The sequence below is a fragment of the Lissotriton vulgaris genome, chromosome 8 (assembly GCF_964263255.1).
Source record: "Lissotriton vulgaris chromosome 8, aLisVul1.2, whole genome shotgun sequence".
NCBI lineage: Eukaryota > Metazoa > Chordata > Amphibia > Caudata > Salamandridae > Lissotriton > Lissotriton vulgaris.
Window position 1 is genome coordinate 1,189,719,424 of NC_141696.1, and position 24,451 is coordinate 1,189,743,874.

Consider the following 24,451-nt stretch of genomic DNA (forward strand, 5'->3'; position numbering starts at 1 on the left):
GGTGATGGATTAAGCCCTGATCTGCTGACTGGGTAGTAGTATTCTGTTTAATTCAGATGCTCTGTCCATCACCACCCCCTTTTCTGAATCGTTTGTCCACCACAAGCGTGGAAGGGTATGCTCAGATGTGAGTCCCTTGCTCACTGCACCATCAGGATTCAAGCAAGCCGGGCCGAAGACGGCTGTAATGCCAGAAACCAGTCCCCGGAAGCTTGTTTCCTTTCCAGTAAAAGAATTGGCTTGGTAGTTTGGTCTGCCCTGTTCCCATGATGCACTGAGCCAGGGACAGACTAATTTGCATGTAGCCAGGTTCTGAGCTGGGATGGTGCAGTGAGCTAAAAAACGGTGATGGATTAAGCCCTGATCTGCTGACTGGGTAGTAGTATTCTGTTTAATTCAGATGCTCTGTCCATCACCACCCCCTTTTCTGAATCGTTTGTCCACCACAAGCGTGGAAGGGTATGCTCAGATGTGAGTCCCTTGCTCACTGCACCATCAGGATTCAAGCAAGCCGGGCCGAAGACGGCTGTAATGCCAGAAACCGGTCCCCGGAAGCTTGTTTCCTTTCCAGTAAAAGAATTGGCTTGGTAGTTTGGTCTGCCCTGTTCCCATGATGCACTGAGCCAGGGACAGACTAATTTGCATGTAGCCAGGTTCTGAGCTGGGATGGTGCAGTGAGCTAAAAAAGGGTGATGGATTAAGCCCTGATCTGCTGACTGGGTAGTAGTATTCTGTTTAATTCAGATGCTCTGTCCATCACAACCCCCTTTTCTGAATCGTTTTGTCCACCACAAGCGTGGAAGGGTATGCTCAGATGTGAGTACCTTGCTCACTGCACCATCAGGATTCAAGCAAGCCGGGCCGAAGACGGCTGTAATGCCAGAAACTGGTCCCCGGAAGCTTGTTTCCTTTCCAGTAAAAGAATTGGCTTGGTAGTTTGGTCTGCCCTGTTCCCATGATGCACTGGGCCAGGGACAGACTAATTTGCATGTAGCCAGGTTCTGAGCTGGGATGGTGCAGTGAGCTAAAAAACGGTGATGGATTAAGCCCTGATCTGCTGACTGGGTAGTAGTATTCTGTTTAATTCATATGCTCTGTCCATCACCACCCCCTTTTCTGAATCATGTTGTCCACCACAAGCGTGGAAGGGTATGCTCAGATGTGAGTCCCTTGCTCACTGCACCATCAGGATTCAAGCAAGCCGGGCCGAAGACGGCTGTAATGCCAGCAACCGGTCCCCGGAAGCTTGTTTCCTTTCCAGTAAAAGAATTGGCTTGGTAGTTTGGTCTGCCCTGTTCCCATGATGCACTGGGCCAGGGACAGACTAATTTGCATGTAGCCAGGTTCTGAGCTGGGATGGTGCAGTGAGCTAAAAAACGGTGATGGATTAAGCCCTGATCTGCTGACTGGGTAGTAGTATTCTGTTTAATTCAGATGCTCTGTCCATCACCACCCCCTTTTCTGAATCGTTTTGTCCACCACAAGCGTGGATAGGTATGCTCAGATGTGAGTCCCTTGCTCACTGCACCATCAGGATTCAAGCAAGCCGGGCCGAAGACGGCTGTAATGCCAGAAACCGGTCCCGGAAGCTTGTTTCCTTTCCAGTAAAAGAATTGGCTTGGTAGTTTGGTCTGCCCTGTTCCCATGATGCACTGGGCCAGGGACAGACTAATTTGCATGTAGCCAGGTTCTGAGCTGGGATGGTGCAGTGAGCTAAAAAACGGTGATGGATTAAGCCCTGATCTGCTGACTGGGTAGTAGTATTCTGTTTAATTCAGATGCTCTGTCCATCACCACCCCCTTTTCTGAATCGTTTTGTCCACCACAAGCGTGGAAGGATATGCTCAGATATGAGTCCCTTGCTCACTGCACCATCAGGATTCAAGCAAGCCGGGCCGAAGACGGCTGTAATGCCAGAAACCGGTCCCCGGAAGCTTGTTTCCTTTCCAGTAAAAGAATTGGCTGGTAGTTTGGTCTGCCCTGTTCCCATGATGCACTGAGCCAGGGACAGACTAATTTGCATGTAGCCAGGTTCTGAGCTGGGATGGTGCAGTGAGCTAAAAAACGGTGATGGATTAAGCCCTGATCTGCTGACTGGGTAGTAGTATTCTGTTTAATTCAGATGCTCTGTCCATCACCACCCCCTTTTCTGAATCGTTTTGTCCACCACAAGCGTGGAAGGGTATGCTCAGATGTGAGTCCCTTGCTCACTGCACCATCAGGATTCAAGCAAGCCGGGCCGAAGACGGCTGTAATGCCAGAAACCGGTCCCCGGAAGCTTGTTTCCTTTCCAGTAAAAGAATTGGCCTGGTAGTTTGGTCTGCCCTGTTCCCATGATGCACTTGGCCAGGGACAGACTAATTTGCATGTAGCCAGGTTCTGAGCTGGGATGGTGCAGTGAGCTAAAAAACGGTGATGGATTAAGCCCTGATCTGCTGACTGGGTAGTAGTATTCTGTTTAATTCATATGCTCTGTCCATCACCACCCCCTTTTCTGAATCATGTTGTCCACCACAAGCGTGGAAGGGTATGCTCAGATATGAGTCCCTTGCTCACTGCACCATCAGGATTCAAGCAAGCCGGGCCGAAGACGGCTGCAATGCCAGAAACCGGTCCCCGGAAGCTTGTTTCCTTTCCAGTAAAAGAATTGGCTTGGTAGTTTGGTCTGCCCTGTTCCCATGATGCACTGGGCCAGGGACAGACTAATTTGCATGTAGCCAGGTTCTGAGCTGGGAGGGTGCAGTGAGCTAAAAAACGGTGATGGATTAAGCCCTGATCTGCTGACTGGGTAGTAGTATTCTGTTTAATTCAGATGCTCTGTCCATCACCACCCCCTTTTCTGAATCGTTTTGTCCACCACAAGCGTGGATGGGTATGCTCAGATGTGAGTCCCTTGCTCACTGCACCATCAGGATTCAAGCAAGCCGGGCCGAAGACGGCTGTAATGCCAGAAACCGGTCCCGGAAGCTTGTTTCCTTTCCAGTAAAAGAATTGGCTTGGTAGTTTGGTCTGCCCTGTTCCCATGATGCACTGGGCCAGGGACAGACTAATTTGCATGTAGCCAGGTTCTGAGCTGGGATGGTGCAGTGAGCTAAAAAACGGTGATGGATTAAGCCCTGATCTGCTGACTGGGTAGTAGTATTCTGTTTAATTCAGATGCTCTGTCCATCACCACCCCCTTTTCTGAATCGTTTTGTCCAACACAAGCGTGGAAGGGTATGCTCAGATGTGAGTCCCTTGCTCACTGCACCATCAGGATTCAAGCAAGCCGGGCCGAAGACGGCTGTAATGCCAGAAACCGGTCCCCGGAAGCTTGTTTCCTTTCCAGTAAAAGAATTGGCTTGGTAGTTTGGTCTGCCCTGTTCCCATGGTGCACTGGGCCAGGGACAGACTAATTTGCATGTAGCCAGGTTCTGAGCTGGGATGGTGCAGTGAGCTAAAAAACGGTGATGGATTAAGCCCTGATCTGCTGACTGGGTAGTAGTATTCTGTTTAATTCAGATGCTCTGTCCATCACCACCCCCTTTTCTGAATTGTTTTGTCCACCACAAGCGTGGAAGGGTATGCTCAGATATGAGTCCCTTGCTCACTGCACCATCAGGATTCAAGCAAGCCGGGCCGAAGACGGCTGTAATGCCAGAAACCGGTCCCCGGAAGCTTATTTCCTTTCCAGTAAAAGAATTGGCTTGGTAGTTTGGTCTGCCCTGTTCCCATGATGCACTGGGCCAGGGACAGACTAATTTGCATGTAGCCAGGTTCTGAGCTGGGATGGTGCAGTGAGCTAAAAAACGGTGATGGATAAAGCCCTGATCTGCTGACTGGGTAGTAGTATTCTGTTTAATTCAGATGCTCTGTCCATCACCACCCCCTTTTCTGAATCGTTTTGTCCACCACAAGAGTGGAAGTGTATGCTCAGATGTGAGTCCCTTGCTCACTGCACCATCAGGATTCAAGCAAGCCGGGCCGAAGACCGCTGTAATGCCAGAAACCGGTCCCCGGAAGCTTGTTTCCTTTCCAGTAAAAGAATTGGCTTGGTAGTTTGGTCTGCCCTGTTCCCATGATGCACTGGGCCAGGGACAGATTAATTTGCATGTAGCCAGGTTCTGAGCTGGGATGGTGCAGTGAGCTAAAAAAACGGTGATGGATTAAGCCCTGATCTGCTGACTGGGTAGTAGTATTCTGTTTAATTCAGATGCTCTGTCCATCACCACCCTTTTTCTGAATCGTTTTGTCCACCACAAGCGTGGAAGGGTATGCTCAGATGTGAGTCCCTTGCTCACTGCACCATGAGGATTCAAGCAAGCCGGACCGAAGACGGCTGTAATGCCAGAAACCGGTCCCCGGAAGCTTGTTTCCTTTCCAGTAAAAGAATTGGCTTGGTAGTTTGGTCTGCCCTGTTCCCATGATGCACTGGGCCAGAGACAGACTAATTTGCATGTATCCAGGTTCTGAGCTGGGATGGTGCAGTGAGCTAAAAAACGGTGATGGATTAAGCCCTGATCTGCTGACTGGGTAGTAGTATTCTGTTTAATTCAGATGCTCTGTCCATCACCACCCCCTTTTCTGAATCGTTTTGTCCACCACAAGCTGGAAGGGTATGCTCAGATGTGAGTCCCTTGCTCACTGCACCATCAGGATTGAAGCAAGCCGGGCTGAAGATGGCTGTAATGCCAGAAACCGGTCCCCGGAAGCTTGTTTCCTTTCCAGTAAAAGAATTGGCTTGGTAGTTTGTTCTGCCCTGTTTCCATGATGCACTGGGCCAGGGACAGACTAATTTGCATGTAGCCAGGTTCTGAGCTGGGATGGTGCAGTGAGCTAAAAAACGGTGATGGAGTAAGCCCTGATCTGCTGACTGGGTAGTAGTATTCTGTTTAATTCAGATGCTCTGTCCATCACCACCCCCTTTTCTGAATAATAACTTCCTAAAAGTGGCATTGCCAGAATTGTGACTTAAACTCAGACTTTACCATTAAAGACGTTTTTTAAATGCAATTACTCGGATACCAAACATGAATTTTCAACCTGCTCCCAATCAAAGGTTAACATTTATAAAATGTAATAAGGCAACCCAATAGTATTGTATGGGAGAGGTAGGCCTTGCAATATTGAAAAAGAATTTGCAGAGTTTTTCACTACCAGGACCATGTCCAGCTTTTTAGATACACTGCACCTTGCCACGTGGGCTGTTTAGGGCCTACCCTAGGGTGACATATATTTTAAAAAGGAATATTTAGGTCTGGCGAATATTTCAGGTCGAAATGTCAGTTCAAAAGAGCACACAAAGGCTGCAATGGCAGGCCTGAGACATGTTTTACAAAGCTACTTAGGTGAGTGTCTCAATCAGTGCTGCAGGCCCACTAGTATCATTTAATTTACAGGCCCTGGATACATGTAGTACCATTTTATGAGGGACTTACAAGTAAAATAAATATGCCAATTGGGAGTAAGTCAATTTTACCATGTTTAAAGGAGCAAGCACTTTAGCTGGTCAGCAGTAGCAAAGCGTGTAGAGTCCTAATGTAAACAAAACGTTGCTACCATTCCCAATTAAAATCTTGGAGAAACTGGTGACAAAACATCTTTCCAGTTTTATGGAGAGCAACGCTTGCTTGGACGTGGCCCAGTTTGGTTTCAGACCTGCCCACGGGACGGAGTCTGCATTGGTGACAGTGCTAGATGACCTGCGGACGCGTGCCGACCAAGGTCGAGCTGCTTTTTTAGTATTACTCGACGTGTCGGCCGCGTTCGACACGGTCAGCCACACGATCCTGATTAGGAGACTGGAGGAAATAGGGGTATCGGGACTGGCTCTGGACTGGCTGATGTCCTATCTCGACAACCGACACCAAATGGTTGCCCTGCCGCCCTTTAAATCTAACACCAGAAGGGTGGGGCAGGGAGTACCCCAGGGATCGGCCATCAGTCCGATCCTGTTCAATCTTTACCTCCGTCCCCTGATCCAGTTGATAAAATCTTATGGCATAGCAGTCACCAATTATGCTGATGACACCCAACTTGTCTTCTCGTTCGAAGGCAAGGAGGCAGTGTCGCAAGAGACTTTCCATCCGTGCATGTCCTCGACGGCGGAATGGCTGAGTCTTAATTCTTTACAATTCAACGGTTCCAAAACGGAGGTATTGCACTGTTCCATGGACCGTTCCCCTAAGCCTTCGCCATTGAACTTTTGGCCTCTATCTTTTCAGGACACCAGTCTGCCGGCCGAATCAGTCAGAAACTTGGGGGTGATGTTTGACCCCAGTCTGCAGCTAGATGTGTCGGTAAATAAAACAGTGGCCACTTGTATGGCACTTCTGCGAATGTTGCGGAAAATATTACCGATGCTCCCGGTACAATCCAGGCCAGAAGTAGTGAGAAGTATCATCCTAAGTAGGCTTGACTACTGTAACTCACTACTTCTGGGGGCACCAAAGACCCTGGTGGCAAAATTGAAACTTGTTCAAAATCTTGCCGCCAAGCTAGCCCTCTCGCGCAGTCGCCTTGACTCTTCAACAAAAGCACTTAGGGAGCTCCATTGGCTTCCAATCCCTCAGAGGATTGAGTTTAAAGCCCTTTGCTTGGTACATAAGGCCCTTCACGGACAGGGTCCCTCTTCTTTGCAAAACCTGTTTTCCTGGTATGTACCTTCTGGATCTCTCCGCTCGTCCTCAGCATGTATGGTGATAGTGCCCAAGATTGAGAGTTCGGGTGGGAGGCCGATCCTTTAGATTCACAGCGGCAAAATTGTGGAACTCTACACCATTAGGCTTACGCCGTACCGATGACTTTATTTCTTTTAAGAAGGCTTTGAAAACGTACCTGTTTCCCAAAACCTGTTAAAGTTCCCTCTCTGCAAGCCATGCAACTGTCTTACACTGTGTTTGTACCATCTAAGTCTAAGCGCCAGGATACCCGAAGGGTGACAGTCATTGCGCTATATAAAAGCACCAATACATACATACATACAAACAAAAACAAATTCAGCAAAAATAGAGGAGTGAAGGCAAAATGTTTGAAGATGACCCTTCAGAACGAGCCAAGCCCAACATAACCTTAGAGAAAACTCTATATCCAAAGTATGGGGAGAATAAGTCACTGTGATACAAGTACTAGAAACTGCTCAACACTATGTAACTTTTGGAATTTTTGGAAAGAATCTTTAACAAAATCAGCAATGCATGTAATATATCAACCCAAACCCAGCCCTAAAAATACAGAAAAGCATCTATGTAATACTTCTATTACCAATCAATAATTCTCAACTGTAATTTTATAGACTGGAAAATCTACTAATTTCTTAAGAATACCCACAGCAGGAGCCAGTGAACCTAGCACAACCTATTCGAAAGAGTTGCAATGTGCACAAAACAAACAAGTGCCAAACCATATTCAGCCCAGCCATACTCAGAGGAATTTCAAATTGACAAATCTTGCCGAGTGTGCTCCTCAGACAGCTATCATAGTTCACATACCAACATCAATCAACAAGCACGCAAGAGCTCCAGAAATACGACAAAATTAGAAAACAAAAGAAGCTTCAGAGAGAAGAGGCCCTGCTGTGTGCAGTATCAAAGTTCCTTGGCCGTTGTTCTGACCCTTCTATCACCAGGCGCTTTTAGCTTCAAGGCTTCCTTCTCAATGTTTTTTTCTGAAGCTAGCCTGCTTGTCCCTTCCAGAAACCTCGGGGTTTCATTCTGAGTCCTGCGCAAATGCTAAATAAGTGTGACAACCTGACTACCACACACCTTAACTTCTTGTGCACATTTCAGGCTTAAGACTGTAAAAACCTCTGTATATGATGCGGGTTTACTCCATTACTGACACAGAAAAACTATATTATAACACACAAATACTGGCTGCCATTCCTAATGGAAAAATTATGATGTTACATGCACAGAAGAAATGTGCTACAATATGTACCGGACATGGCGTCTCTTTTTTTACAGTAACACTAAAACCAGGAGCTAAAACTGGCTGCTAACAACAATACTTCCTTCCCTGGTTTTGCCTACTCAATGTAAGTGTCTATAGATGAAGGTAAACGTTTTGAGAAACTCCATTCATTTGCTTTAATCAATCACTGTAAATAGTCAGTCAGCTTTACAAGAGCCCTAGGTCAATCTGAAAGTGATGCAAGACAATTCTATATTTTGCAAATGGATGACATCGGCCCTGTTAAAGTCCATATCAAATTGTTGGCTCATTTGTCTGTCATTGGGAAAACAATATATATATGTTCTTATCATTTCACCCTGACTATCCACCTTTGTAATTCCTGATGTTTACAGTTATTAGCAGATAACTCGTTTCAGTGAATCTTAGCTTGGTGCTTTATATATTTATTTCTTTACTGAACTTCTGTTTTGAGGTTTTGTCCCCTAAAGACCACATAACGTTTGGAAGATAAAAGTCTTGAATTGGCCCTGTTACACTAGGGTTAGCCAAGAGATACACTCTTTGAGGCAAATGTGACAAGTTGTTGTGGGAGATAAGCAATAGAATGTATCAACGTCTCCGAGTTCAACCTATTTACAAATAAAGAACAGTTAGTTTGAGTTGAAAACTTCCCAGATCACAAAGTTGCATTACGGGGAAAAGGAACATGTACAGAAATCTGAAGTTGCTTTTAAATCTGTAGCACGGTCATATTGGGATGCACTCCAAGGAACATTACCTGAAATTGCAGCATTTCCAAACGCTTGTCAGTGAACTCAAACAAAGCCAATGTCGTCTTCATCATGTAAAGGCAATTTACCATAAATGTGGCCATATCAGCAGTACCTAAATTACTTGCAGATACAGTGCACATCTGAAGTAGAGGATCCAGGACACAGGAAAGAACCTACAAGGAGAAACAAGTATCTCATTATCTGTTTACATCAAAAGATTAACTGTCAAGGACAGATTGACTGTCTATGACAAATTTAAGCTGGTCAACTCCACCGAATTTTTTCTATATAGGAATCTGAAAATTGTTTCCAGACACCCAAAGTTAAAATTATTTAAATAAAATGTAACAAACTCCTGATTCTGAAACTTACAAAATAACATTATTCCAATGGCAATAATAATCACAAGAGAATGATATCCACTTCAGTCATTACTGGCAAAATAGAGTAATTGGGTTCAGTTAAACATAGATATTTAAGGGGCCAATCAAAGGCATGAAAAAAATCCTCACAAATAGTTTCTTTTGCTTTCTAAACTTGTGGGTTCTGAGACAAATCTTCGCTTCCACATTTTCGCGTCTAATGTACATTTTTCATAGATTTTATTCTATTTCATGTTTAGGTCTCACCTGGAGTAGCAGTGCATGCGCTGCTCATTCTGCGAGGCATATTGTAGTAGGGTATGTTTTAGAAGTGGAGTGGAAACCCCTCCCATATTTTTTCATTGGCTGGCGTCATCATCCATGGTAAATGCTGGCTTCCGATTGACAATGAGGCTTCTTATTCCCTCCTTGTTACAGCTTATCTCCCTTTGTGACCGCTCATCAGGACTGGATCGTTTTATTTGCGACTTTACACCTTCATTAGTCGGTAAGCATTTTTTTGTTCATTCGGCTTTGGCTTCACCTGCCGCCATGTACATAACTTAAGTATGCATGTGCGCCGCGCTATAGCACAGCGCTCACTTTTTTTTTGTTCAAATCTGTTTTTATTTTCTATAGAACGAACAGGAGGGTCCAGGTATACACAGAGTCAGGCCCACAACCCTATACGATCCGGCCGCGTGGTTTAAAAGCGTCTCCAAAAGTTTAGAATATTAAAAGTTAAGTATTTTAAACACAGCATGTCGCCTACAACCTGTTTTGGGCCGGCCGCGTGATGTACTACACATAGCAGTATTTACTATTGTGGGAGTTCTCAAGACCCTGTATAACCAACTAGTGCCGTAGCAGAGAGCAAAACTGAGAACGTGGGCGTGAGGTCCATAGAAAGTGAGTAGTGGTGAACAGACAGAAAAGTGTCAAAAAAGAAAGAAGAAACAGTAGAAATAAGAGGGACAGCAGAGAAAGGGGTCATGCGGGCGGACGGGGGTAGGGGTTCAGTGGGACCATTGTTACATATTGCTTAGACCAAGAGTCTGAATACCTGTCAGGGGAAATTAGGCGCAGGGTTGGTTTGGGTGCGGGAGTAATCTTTTGGGGTCAGTCGGGAGTACAGCGTCCTCAAAGAGTCGTAGGGCCCTGAGTTTTGAAGGTAGGTAGCGTGCATACTCTATTTTACAAAGATATTTAACTAAGGGTTGCCAGATGGCAGTGAAGCTGATGTCGTGTGATTGCAGTTGTGCTGTTAAGAGTTCCATAGTTAATACGTGACATAAGCGCACAAACTAAGCGGCAATTGGAGGGGTCTCTGCTTTCTTCCAATATAACGCTATAAATTGTTTAGCAGCTCCAAACATGTGAAGGGTTATAATCCAATCGCTGCGGGTAAGTGCTTTTGAGTTGTGAGGCTTGAGGCCGAAAAGGACTGTGGCTGTGGACTCAGGCAGAGGGAAGCCTAATACCTCCTTAATGTGACTAAGGACTTCCTTCCAGAGTAGGGTCAGGAGTGGACAAGCCCACCAAATATGAATGAAATCTCCAGATGCATTCGAACACCTCCAGCACAATGAGGACGTGGCAGGGAACATTTTGTGCAGCCGAGTGGGCATATAATACCATTGCATCATGATCTTGAACGCAGTTTCTCACTACGAAATACTACAGTAGACCATTTGAATGTTGATCCATAAGCGACTCCACTGTGCGGGCGCAATTTCAGTGGGGTACGCCAGTTGCCATTGGCGCCGATACGGATGTGTAATTATTAACGGGATGCTGCAGGATTTGGTATGTCCGAGAGATAAAGCCCTTTGATTCATCAAAAGAATGAACCAATCCCTCAAAGGGAGTGAATGGATGAGTGGCTGCCTGTTGCATCTCTGGCAAAGACACCCAATGTCGCAGCTGCGCGTACTGGATTCCCGCTCCCACTGGAAGGTGGATTCTTCTCTGTATTGAGCAAACGTCTTAAGCATTCCCCCTTCGTACAGATCACCGATCACTCTGCATCCCCCTTGCAACCATTTTGCGAATGCCTGCTCACTTTTTTTAATTGCCTACTAGCACAGAGCTTGTTTTGTTTTATTGTCTGCTGCTTTTTTTAAATTTGTTTACTTTTTTTTTTAACGTTGGCGGCACACGCGTTTTACCTTTAGCCATGTTAAGCTAAAGCGCGGGTGCCGCGATTGTTGAAAAAGTAAAGAAATAGATTTTTTTTCTATTTCTTCACTTTTGTAACAATCGCAGCACCCTCGAATACTTTTACATGGTTAAAGGTAAATCACGGGTGCCAAGATTGTTGAAAAAGTAAAGAAATAGATTTTTTTCAATTTTTTTACTTTTGCATCAATCGCAGCACCCACGCTTTACTTTAACATGCTTAAAGGAAAAGTGCGGGTGCTGTGATTGTAGCAAAAGTAAACAAATAGAAAAAAAGAGTGGCCCAAAATTTTTTTCTATTTGTGAACTCTTTATTTACCCTGCCATATGTTACAATCTTGCAATTGCGACACCTTTGTAAATGCTTGTTTTTCTGGGTTTCAGGACTTAGAAAAGAAATTGGGCAGAAGAAGGAGTACAGACCTGCCCATTGGCACAATTTGTCCCCTAAATGTTTTCTGATAATTACGCTTGTAATCACGCCAGTAGTGTCGCTCCGGAGAAAGTATTTTTTTTAACATATTTTTTTGTTACAGAGTTAACTTTTACAGCTGCAGTCCTAAAGTAAACCTTGCATTAAACGTGTCTAGCTTGCCTTCTCTCAGTTGTAAGATGGATTACTAAAAGTACAATGAGTATTAATTCAGTACTTGAAGTGCTGGTGCGTTTCCGTGTGTGATGTGCACACACGTGGGGCCTCAATCGACAAAGAGCAGCAGTACATCGACACCTGTAGACGTAGTGCTTCGAAATTAAGACATTTCTATGAATCGTCGGGCTCTGGCATTTCCACGAAGATGCTTAACTTCTCATTTGGCTTCAGGGATCAGAAAGAGTTTAGGGAGGGTGGTAGTCAAGTTTGCTCAAGGTTGAGGTGCGATTACATTTTAAGAGCGCAAAGACATCACCGACAAGTAACCACTTGCGAAACGGCCATTTTACTAGTTCTCGCCCAAATACGAGTTCACACTGGTTCCACTTGGCTGCACAGCACGGGTTATCGAGCCTTGGCTTGCAGCAGTACAATAGTACCAGTGTGTTTACTCTTCTGGATGATTTACCATTGTGTTTACATGACAACCAAGAGGCATAAGCTAAACTGGACATTCTGGTGGTTTTGTCTGGTCACAATGGGGAGCTCTCATTAGTGTTGCCTAAGTGCATGCTTTGCCTGTATAGCATTCTACTTCATGGCCAGTTTGGGACATGGTGACACCACTGCCACACCAACCCCCTCCACACCTTCTGCAGTTTAAACGTTAAACATGTTCGCTATGCAGTTAAGAGCAGCAAAATCAACCATTATATATTTTTCATCTGTAGCTCAGCCACACCTTTCTGGCAGTTTAGCCAGGATATGTCAGTGGCACGCTGCAATACATATTCTGTACGTGTCATATCTCTGCCTCAGAGGAGAGAGGGCGGTGAACTTGTTCCACTTTCAGAGTCTCCACGTCTTTATCTAGTTTGAAACCATCCTCTGGTGGGCAGGGAAAGCGTCCACCATGTTAGATATGGGACTGGTAAGGACATCAGACCATTCAGTCCTGTGTGCAATGTTAGGTGATTTGAACTCAATAGAAAAACCACAATTCCATATCATTTCATTCTTTACCTCCCAGCAAATATCGAACGTCGTACAAGGAAGACAAGCTATGGCACCTATGGCGCATGGTCTTTTGTGAAAAGAGGAAAGATTTGGCTTTGCAACCCTTTTACTCTATGTACAGTAGAAGGACCATACATACATAGTGATTATGTCCAGAGTCATTTTGTTGGCCATTGAGAAGCTTGGAACTGAGTGGTTATCACATTGCCCTATCCCAGTTTGCAAATGTAGAAAAGACACCAGTCTATATCGGGGAATCACATTCAAGATACTGAATTAGTTCAGGCTTCATGCTCACCTGAACCTTCACCCCCCCAGAATTAGTTCAGGTTTCATGCTCACCTGAACCTTCACCCCCCGAATTAGTTCAGGCTTCAAGCTCACCTGAACCTCCACCCCCCCCCCCCCCCCCCACCACCACCACCACTTCCCCGCACCCACCTTTCTTATTTCATATCTCCTACTCAACACCTGCTCTCTCACCAAACATGTCCCTGGTATCTGGAACCTGCTGCATTTGCAATGTCAGTAGCTGAAACTCACGTAAATGTGAGACCTATAGTGGTTCAGGAGTGGACATGGTTTGGAAGAGGTTATGTCATAACATCCTGGGGTCGCTATTCTACTTGTCTAAGTGAAATAAATGAACGTGCCTCTGAATTAACCCTGGGCAAAGCAATACGCTACGCTCGCGTAGTTTGCGAAGTTTCCGCTACTTTGCACTACACGAACTGCACATAGCACAGTGCAAACACGCGTAGCATAGCGTAGTGCAGCAGTCCTCGCAACACTATCAGTTAGCACCATTGTTCAGCAGACTCCTGGACACTGAGCTGATCTGTCAAAACAGGTACAAAACATGTGCTTTCCACTTTGTCAATGTTATCATTAAAAATAGTGGAAGAAACCACTTGAATGTTATTTGAGCTGTATAACCCACCCTTAAGTTACTATGAAAGTGAGGTGAGGCAGAAATGCAATATTAAAAAAGCCTTCGGAGGGTTTTAAATATTTTTACTCAAGAACCAGCTTTCTTCTTCTCAACACTTAAAAAAAAATCCCAAACCTTTTCTGACTTAGCAGTCCATCACTCCATCGCCTCTCCCTTCCTCCATTTATCCATCCCGATTTAACACCTCGGTTTGCAAACAAACACAGTGTGGAAGTGTTCATTGTTCCCGCTGTTTGTATTCACTATCACAATGGTGCACAATCCGTCCAGTAGCCCCTCCCCAGACCTTACAGCCCAGTAGATGAGGAACTTCGCACCCCTAGGGATACGTCCACAGACTCCCAGGAGGTGCAACCCACACTTTGAAGACCGCTGATCTAGCAGCAGGTACATTGATGCATTTACTAACCAGTATAAACTGTTAAGTGTCAGAACTCTATGATCCCTAAGAACCACAAGAAAGATGAATGGGTTCAGGACATGAGAAAAAAGTGCTTCTCTGATGCTCCACCCTCCTGGCCCTTTTAGTTGTAAGATGTCTACTCATTTGCCTTTAATTGCGTAGCCATTCAAACTACAGGAGTGTGCTTTGATCTGGAAGAACCTGTGTTTCAAACAGTAAAGTTTTTTTCCACTCATCTGTGCGGCTACCCAGGCGTTTGTGGCGTTGAATGTCATCAGTATTCACTGGAAATTGAAAGGGATGTAGAGAAATATCCTCGAACAGTGAGCTCATGTAAATGTTGAAGAATAGCGGAGACAGCAATGATCTCTTTGGGACACCAAAAGTGATGAGTTTCAACGAATGAAAAGGGTCAGCCCATTCTGATCTGCTGACTATGATTTGAAAGGATAGATTGGCACTATGAAGGAGATTTATCAGTGCCGGCGTCTTCCCTTAGCAACCTTTCTAAAAGAATGTCCACTGCACCAGAGGCCACAGCTAAATCGAGTAAGATTAGGATTTTCAGATGACTAGCATAGAGCTCGATCCACTTTTGCTTTCTTCTCCTTTCCTCAGTCTAAAACATAGTAAACTATATTTCCTTCCATTATATAGATAACTCAACAAACTTTTGAAGCCGGGTGTGATATTATTCCTCCATAATTTTCTTCTGTCAATTCAGTGAACAATTTGGACGGACTCTCACGTGTTTTTGAGAATCTGAACAACATTTTTTAATTATATTTGCTGTGCAACTGAAGGCAGGTGATTTTCATGGGAAACATCCTATAGCAGGCAGTCTTTTCCGTGCACGGTAAGTATAGGTATGGTAAGTGTGTGGGTGTGTCTGTATATATGTGTGTTTTTATGGAAAAAACAAAACAAATACTTTACATTAAAAAAAAAGAGGAATTCACTGAAAAAAGAAAGGGGTTAAAGTGACATTATAGTTAGTAGGAAGTGTCAGTTAAAATGTAACATTTTAAAGCTAAAAAAATACTGAAATTCACCAGTTATACTTAACTGAAGTAACTAAAGCTCGCTAAATGCTAATGACTAATAGAAGCACTTTCTACAGTTAATGTTTAACAAAAGTCAAAAGATAGACATAGGGCCTGAATATGAGTAACTTCTAATAGTCTGACCTGTGTGTATACCCCTGTTTATGCACAGGTTGGACTTATGCATAATAAGGTTATTGAACGCATTCGATAATTATTTGATGCGTTAAATACCTCAAACTTAGGTTACATTTTGGCAGGTCAAACCTGCTGAGATTTAACAGGAAAAATGTGTACGGTATTTACCGTACTATGTACATTTTTGTGCATTAAACACCAAAATGTGCATGTTATTCCCCATATACACATAATAGGTGTTATTTGTTGCACCCGATAATTAACGAACCCCATGGTATCGCTATTTATTGGGGCAAAAAATTACGCCTCAACTCGTAATCCTTCCCATAGAGTTATTTGTACATGTAGCAGACTTTATTGACTCATACTTTTCTACACAGTAATAATTCACTGTTCAGAGCTTACCTGAACAAAATCTGCTTGTCTTGCGTCCAAGGGGACTACAGAGGAATCGTGGGACACAAGAACTTCACGGAGCAAGGTGAGCGTTTGAGTTAATGCAGAGCTTGGTCCAAGATCAGGGGGTGGAAGTTCAACCTACAGACAACAAAGATTGGTCTTTACTTGTAAAGTCTGATCACATCATGAAACACTCAGGATGCATGAGCTATGTGTATCTGGCAAAAAATGCTACCTATATAAACCATTCAAACTTACAGTTCCAATAAATGAAGGGTAAAGTTAGGGGTGGTAGCGGTTGGTAATCGCTAGCTTATTTTATTGAGCTCCATCTTTGGAATCGTTTAAAAGAGAAATGTCATGTAAACATGTGGACAAACTCAGCTATTGGCTCTTCCTTTTTGTCTTCACAGGAAATAGTAACAATATTTTTAGGGCTCAGAGGTGCAAATAACTACATTTGCTAATGAAAACCACAAACATTTGAAGGGTACACAAGCACCACCTCCCTTGCATGAAATTGTTTGTGAGAAAGGCAGATGGAGCACGGCGTACGTTTTGATTAGAAGTGATAAGACGATATTACCCTTTGTACTTGCATGCCTACATTGCTAGTGAATAGCTTACGTTAGAAAGGTTCTGGGCAAAATCAACTTCAAGTTTAAAAAAGTCTGAAGTTGGCAAGCCATGATTATAGAAACTACCTCCTTTCTACCCCAAACTTGATGTGGGTGCATTAGGGTTCCACTGGTACCGATACTCTCACTGGTCCATTTCAATGGTTTTTAGAGTGCATAAGTATCTGAATTATAAAATCCCCTATCAGGAGTTTTAACACAGATTGTTCGGGGATTTTCAATCATACGGTGTGATGGCTGCATCCCTATGACCCCCGTGGTGCAAATGAGCCACGAACATCATGACAAGTCTTTGGCACTAAACTGTATGCCTCACATGATGTCAGCGGATAATATATGATCTCTGGCACCACTAGCCTTCAGGAAGCTGCAGATACAGGATATAAAATCCATATACACTGGTGGAACAAATGCTCAACTTTTTCAGTGATGAAGGGCATTTTTCAAAATGCTAAATTGCACCTTCATTTCTCCTAGGGCTCATACGTGTTAGGAGTTGCTCCGCCGAGCACCTGGCAACATTGTTCAAGAGAGGCATATAATTCACTGTTACAATGGCCGCAGGTCCAACATGCCCGTCAGACATAACATATACTCTCCCGGTCATTAGTAATGGGGCAGGTTCATCGATAAATAGTGAGTTTCTGCAAATTATGAATGATGCTTACCAATCTTGCCTTTTAAAAATGTATGCAATACGTGTTGAAGGGCTTATCTGCGGATTTGAAAAGTACAAATTTACATGAAATGAAATATTCTGAGTTTAGATTGATGATTTTGTAATTACTACTATCCCCCCAAATAGTTTTTTCTCTCTTAATATTCTGTAATTTTTTACAGCAAATAACATTATCATGTTACATCCACAGGGTCTGGAAATAATATACACAATTTAGAGTGGGCTATTTTCCTTATTAATGATCAATAGCCAGTCTAAGACAGCTTACATTTCTAAGTAGTTTTCACATATTCTCTGGTGCTTATCGTTCCCTCCCCCACCATTCATGGCGTTTCTGCTTCACTAACATTCTCATCTCTTCTATCAACCCTCAAATTTGTGTGTCTTAGTCGATTTTTTGGTTATTTTTAGCAATATACATTTTCGAATGGAGAATGCCTTTTAAACCATAGTTCTGTCGTTGGGGAATAGCAAGGTTGGATAAGTGAGTCTTAAAATAACGATCTGACAATTGTATTGATAAGAATATTCAATAACATGTGGTCAAGAAACTGGCATTACATGATCAAACCTGATGGAGAATAATAACTACAGTTGACATGAGGCAATATGGAAGAACGCTGAAATGGCAGAGCAGGATTGAACTGGGTATATGGGCCGTTTTAGTAAAATAGCGTAAGGAAACGCAAGACTGTTTATTTATTTTTTAATTTACCAACTCCACTTTCGGGCATGTATGTATGTCAACTCTACTTTTGGGGATGTATGTATGTATATAATCAGGAGGGTAGGGAGGTAGAGAGAAGATCCTTTCAGTCTCCGGAGTTAACTCATTATAATCAAGGGGGGGGGAAAGGATCACTTGTCCTGCTTAAACCTTGGGTTTCACAAGTAGAGGAACTGGTATCTCCCAAAATATAACTCTCATACACGTGTACTTAGGATGGTTCTTTCTTAGCGGTATATACTGGGTACCCGCTTTTTACACGTGCGTGCGTAATCACTGAGTTATTTTTTTGTATTGTGCACCCTCCACCAGGAGGTATTGCCTTTGGTTTAAGGCAGTAGTGATCGTGAATAGTAGGGGAGGGGTTGTGGTGGCGGTGTGGTTAAAAAATCCGGACAGCCAGACTGAGAGAATTTTAATAAGTCTGGATTCGGAATTGATTTAAAAGTTAATAGTGCACTTTTTGAAATTGTTAGGGGTTCAAGTGCATTTCGTATCTTAAAAAGAGGTCAACATGTTTCAGCCTTTGGTAGTCAGAGGATCTTAGGCTTTCGTCAGGACCAGTAGGGGTGAATAAATAGTGATTAAAGCAAAAATTGTGAGAAGAAAAAAGGTAAATTGACCTGATCCTTCGTTATTCAAGGTTTCATTGTACCTTGTTTTGGATGAAGAATTACTTCATCGGGGAAGGAGGCGGCTCGAGAGAGGTTACTGAGTGCCTTCTTGCTCGGTCAGCGCCGCATGTGCTGGCTCTGCCTCTCGTCCCCCGGAACTACCTACCTCGTCGGGGGACGAGAGGCAGAGCCAGCACATGCGGCGCTGACCGAGCAAGAAGGCACTCAGTAACCTCTCTCGAGCCGCCTCCTTCCCCGATGAAGTAATTCTTCATCCAAAACAAGGTACAATGAAACCTTGAATAACGAAGGATCAGGTCAATTTACCTTTTTTCTTCTCACAATTTTTGCTTTAATCACTATTTATTCACCCCTACTGGTCCTGACGAAAGCCTAAGATCCTCTGACTACCAAAGGCTGAAACATGTTGACCTCTTTTTAAGATACGAAATGCACTTGAACCCCTAACAATTTCAAAAAGTGCACTATTAACTTTTAAATCAATTCCGAATCCAGACTTATTAAAATTCTCTCAGTCTGGCTGTCCGGATTTTTTAACCACACCGCCACCACAACCCCTCCCCTACTATTCACGATCACTACTGCCTTAAACCAAAGGCAATACCTCCTGGTGGAGGGTGCACAATACAAAAAAATAACTCAGTGATTACGCACGCACGTGTAAAAAGCGGGTACCCAGTATATACCGCTAAGAAAGAACCATCCTAAGTACACGTGTATGAGAGTTATATTTTGGGAGATACCAGTTCCTCTACTTGTGAAACCCAAGATGTATGTATGTATGCAGTACTTCTGAGCACTGCAGTGTCATGAAGAGTTAAAGGTTGAAACTTGGTAGAAACCCAGGCAATAGTCTCCAGTTGCAAGCACCTTAGTTACAGGCAAGTTTGCAAACTTCTGGTTTTATACTCCCTGTAGTTCGGTTCAACTCTGATTCAGATTCAGGCCGTTCCAAAGCCTAAGATCCTGGACTCACAAGAATCTGCCTCGACGCTGAAGCCATTTGAAGGACTATTGGGTGATGAGACGGTCAACTGATAAGCTTAGATTCTTGGTTGGTGAAGAGTCCGAGGGTTGAGATTTTAGTTCTTTTGTCATTTTCCCCAGGAAACTTTGTGAACAGTACAAAGGACCTTGAACAAAATCGTTGATTCCACCAGGAGCCAGTGAAGCGCTTTGAATGTTGGTTTGATGACATTGCAATTATATAGCGCTTAGTACCCCTGACAAGGTGTCAAACTGCTTTTTGGACGAGTTGCACGCTACTCCGGAACCCAAAAAGGATTAGTGGTGAATTAGAACAGGCACATATGGAATGAATTTGACTGGTGGATATGTTAGTCTGTTATTTGGATTGAACAGGATAGTGGAGGAATAGAATTGGGAAGGGTTTGCATTTATATAGCACTTGCTACCCCTAATGAGGTCTTGAAGCGCTTTTCGACGGGTAGCACGCTACTTGAAACCCAAACAGGATTAGTGGGGAATTAGTATAGGGAAATATGAAATTAATTTGAGTCATGGAGAAGTTAGCCTGTTATTTGGATTGAAAAGGATAGTGGAGGGATAGAAGAGGGAAGGATTTCGATTTCTTTTTTTGGGGGGGGGGGGAGTTCAAAGCAGTAGGATGAGGTTTGATATGAATAAAGGGGAGGTGGAGAGGGAAGTGTCAGACGGAAGTGTTTAAGAGGATATGAATAGTAAAAGATGTCACTTCTTGCTGCAAGACGGGCAGGTAGTCCTCCATCAGCCACCCTGATGGTGGTCGAAGGAGAAGCAGGGTGGAAAGAAATGGGAGTGTGCTGCCCAGGTGGACAATTTGAAGGGCCCACTTGTCCGGGGGCTTGACGCCTCTGGAAGAAATACAGGATCCTGCCTTCTATAGAGTAGCTGAGTGTCAGAATGGGAACACTAAAGCGCTTTTGCGGCTGCAGCTGAGGGAGGGGCAGGGCACTGAGATGCACATTATTACTCATTATGCCCTGGGTATTGTCTTTGTGAGCCACAACCCAGCCCTGAAAAGCCTTGAAGGCCTGCTGGATGGGCAAAGGAGTCTGGTGTTGGCAAAATTTAAACCTGCCATAGCCACAGAGGGGGCTAAGTTGCTGGTTGTCTAATCTGCTTGGGGCAATAAAAAACCGCAATATGGCCTCATGAAAATCTCAAAATGCTGCATCGTCGCCAATGGACCGATGATAAAAGTGCATCAGGATTAAGGGCCAGATATCCAAGGAATGTGCTGTGGCTCTACTTTCTTTAAACTGTTCCTAGGTCGAATCCCCTTTTTTGCCAAAAAGGCAAGAGCCATTGAAAGGGATTTCCATTAAAGAGGTCTGGACATCCCGGAGAAGCCTGTAGACCTTATTCAGGCTTAACATCAAGCGGCAACGCTTAGTCCCATTTCCCAAACTAAACTGTTGTTTGTGTCCAAGCCACACCGAATGACAAACTTTGCTGCGTCATGTCCATCCTCAATAGCCTGCGTGGGGATGCCCGCAGGTTGTCTGGGACAGCTGGCAAAATTTGGGCAACCGTGTTCCATAGGGCATGTGAGCAGCTACGTGAGAGGCAGCTGCTAATGTCAGTTCCAACAGCAAGGTTTGCTGTAGGAAACATATGCTTCGAAAATGTTCCATGCAATTTGACTCACGATCTAATGGGGTGGTGATGAAGGAGTCTGAATTCACCTTAATTATGGATGCCTGTACCATCAAAATCTCAGATCTAGGGTGCTATGTGAGAACATCTGGGTTGCCTGGTGGTGGAGATGAGCGATTTGTCTGTTTACTGGGGATCCAGATCACCGCTTCGTGGAAGGGTCAAGGGATGAGCATCCTGTAACTCGCTCATACCAATTCTCCTCAGAATACTGTCCTCAATATATTGGGGGATAAAGTCAGTCCCTTCATCAAAATTGTCATGATCTGAATATGTGCCAAAGATATTGTGGAACACATGGGCTCTGCCACGAAATAAAGCCAGGATATCTGAATCAGAGGGGTTGACGGACAGATTGACACCCAGCTTTGGTCAAAGTTGGGTTGAGATTGGTTCAGAGTCAGAGAGCAGGATGGGGTGAGCCTCCTCCTCCCGTGGCAGAACCGAAGTTGATGCAAAAAGAACTGGTGCAAGGGATGGAGCTGCAACCGAAGTCGGCAGCAGGGCGGGTATAGTACATGAAGCGAGTTCACAGTGCACAGATGGAATCAAGGGATATGCCTGTCGTCTGAAGTACGAATAGAGGGCCAAGTGGATACATGGGGAAATAAAGGCATGTCAACAGAAACAAGTAAAATGAAGCAAAACCGCAATATGGCCTCATGAAAATCTCAAAATGCTGCATCGTCGCCAATGGACCGATGATAAAAGTGCATCAGGATTAAGGGCCAGATATACAAAAGTTTTTTTGCACTTGCAAAAAAGCTTTTTACAATATACAAAAGGCAAATTGCAATCTGGTAATTTGTTACCAAATCGCAACTGGAATGTGCTACCAAATACCAAATCAGAATGTGGTAACCCATCCGCAAATGGGGAAGTGGTCCCTTGGGCACCCCTTCTCATTTGAGAATGTTAAAAAGATATTTTAGGAGCAGGCAGTGGTCCCACGGAACACTGCCTACTTTAAGAAATGCAAACATTTAACTTTTTCTTTTTATATGCATCTTGTTTTCCTTTAAGGAATACGGGCAGCATTCAAAACATTTTTTAAAAAGATTGCTTTATTAAAAGGCAATCACAGACATGGTGGTCTGCTGACCTCAGTAGGCAACCATCCCTGTGATGGCTGTGATTCATTATGGGTTTCAAATTACAACCTACCTCATTAATATACATGAGGTAGGTCCCACTAGGACTCTCTAATGAAACTCAAAAGAATTTCACACAATAGGAATACTGATTTCCTAATTGCGATTCAGAAAGTATCACAATTAGGAAATCTGTATTCCTAATGTTTGATCTGACCCTAAGTTCGGAATTGGCTCCAATGGGGATTGGTATCAAAACCTGCAGGTCCCAGGCCCAGCTCTCCCTGTGCTGTTGCATCACTGTTACTCCTGCTCTCTCCTTGCTTTTCCCCCCGTTTTCACTGCTTTCTCCTTGCTTTTTCCCTCGTTTTTGAGTGTCTTCTCCTTGCTTTTCCTTTGTTTTCACTGCTTTCTCCTTGTTCTTTCCCTCATTTTAGGGGTGCCTTCTCCTTGCTTTTCCCTCGTTTTCCCTGCTTTCGCCTTCCTTTTCCCCTGTTTTTTGAGTGCCTTTTCCTTGCTTTTCCCTCATTTCATTGCTTTTCTCCCTGTTCTCCCTCAATGCCGTTCCCGCCTGCTGCCTGTTTTCCTGCCTCCTGTCTAGCCGCGCCCACCGCCAATCTCACCTCCTAGGACCTACTTAATGGAGACGGCAGCGTGACCTCCATTTAGCAGGTCCAGCTCTACCTGCTCTTGCTCCTGTACTCTCCTTACTTTTTCGCTGTTTTTTTAGTGCTTCCTCCTTGCTTCCCTGATTTTATTGCCTTCTCCTTGCTTTTCCCTCGTACTCACTGCTTTCTTCCCTCCGATTTTTGAGTGCCTTTGCTGTACTTTTCCCTCATTTTTACTGCACTCATTGCTTTCCCCCCCTTTTTTGAGTGCTCTCTCCTTGCTTTTTCCTCGTTTTCATTGCTTTCTTCTTGTTTCTTCCTTCTATTCATTAACTGATCTCAGCAAAACCCCGCACCTGGATACCCATAGGGTGATTAGCCGAACTCTACAAATTCCAGTTGATTGATTAATTGAGTGACAGGCATATTGATGCATTTGCGCCTTCTCTGGATTGGCCAGACTTCCCGCTTGGACTTTTTATGTTTATTCTTAAACTTACCTGATGATTTTGACTGCGGTGAAGATATGACATGGGAACAGGACCTTCCTTTCGACTTTGACTGATCATGAAAGCATGTTCGGCGATGTGTTTCACCTCGTGGCCGCTGCTGGCCTTCGGGTTCATCTGGGTGCAGTTGTCACAAGTCCTGGAGTTGTGTTCCAGACACGGGTACCAGTGGCATGTCTCAAGGGAATGTGTCACTGTCATCTGTCTGCAACCGCCCATACATGGTTTAATCCCTGCTGTTTTGGGAGATGACATCTCTTTCTCAGCATGACAAATTTGGAAAAAGCCTTCTCAAAAGACGAAGGAGTAGCTCCGGATTTGTCTCTTATGGTGTGATAAGAAAAGAACTGAGGTTAAACGTTTGTATTCGAGTGACACGCGTCTTCGTACCCTCAGTGAAGGGAGGACAATAGATTGTGCCACGAGGATGTAATGACGAATTTTTGGGAGGGATCAGAATGCCATGGTGAGCACAAAAGCTGTTTATACTTGCAAGCGCGTTGTGGGTAAACTTGCTGTTTTGATCAGCATATTAAGAGGGAGGATGAGCCTAGAATTCATGTGCCAGGGTTTACTGTGGGCGAACAATGAGGGTACGTCAGAATGCAATATATTGGGGGTGTTAGGAATGGGTTAAAAGGTCTCGTATTGCTGGGATTACTGCTTATGTGTAACTATGCATTTGGTAGATACGTACAGACTTGTGTGCTTTTTAGGTCTCGCCCTGGAATTCGCATCCGAAGGATGCGTCCAGGGTCGGAGACTTATAGCTGCCTGACACCGGGGAATGAGGGACACAAAACTGTGACGAGCGTGGATTGAGCTGCGTGCACGCGCGTCAACATTCACGCATGCGCACATCACAGCCGCGCACATCACAGTCACAGCCACACCTCCTCCCTCCCCCCCCCTTCGCCGCCGCCGCCGCACCTACACACACACACACAGAGCAGGCTGTTCACAACACATGCACACGCAGGCAGACACTAGCGCACACATACAGACACACACTACACCTCCCCAGGCGGCCCCCCCCCCCGCCCGCCGCCGCCGCCGCCCCCCAGCCGCCGCCGCCCCCGCCCCCCCAGCCGCCGCCGCCCACACACGAGAGTACACGCACAGACAATCCCCCCGCCCCGCCCCGCCTGCAAGCTCT

At 44.5% G+C, this 24,451-nt stretch overlaps 1 protein-coding gene across 1 annotated transcript in view; it reads right to left on the reverse strand.

Moving 5' to 3' along the window:
• The window catches only part of COG6 (component of oligomeric golgi complex 6), a 585,234-nt gene that overhangs the window by 83,405 nt on the left and 477,378 nt on the right, over positions 1–24,451 (reverse strand). The window contains exons 14-15 of the mRNA XM_086935060.1: positions 15,757–15,888; positions 8,672–8,839 (exon numbers count right to left, since the gene is read on the reverse strand). Coding sequence (XP_086791186.1) covers positions 8,672–8,839; positions 15,757–15,888 — 300 coding nt within the window. The remainder of the gene's footprint in view (positions 1–8,671; positions 8,840–15,756; positions 15,889–24,451) is intronic.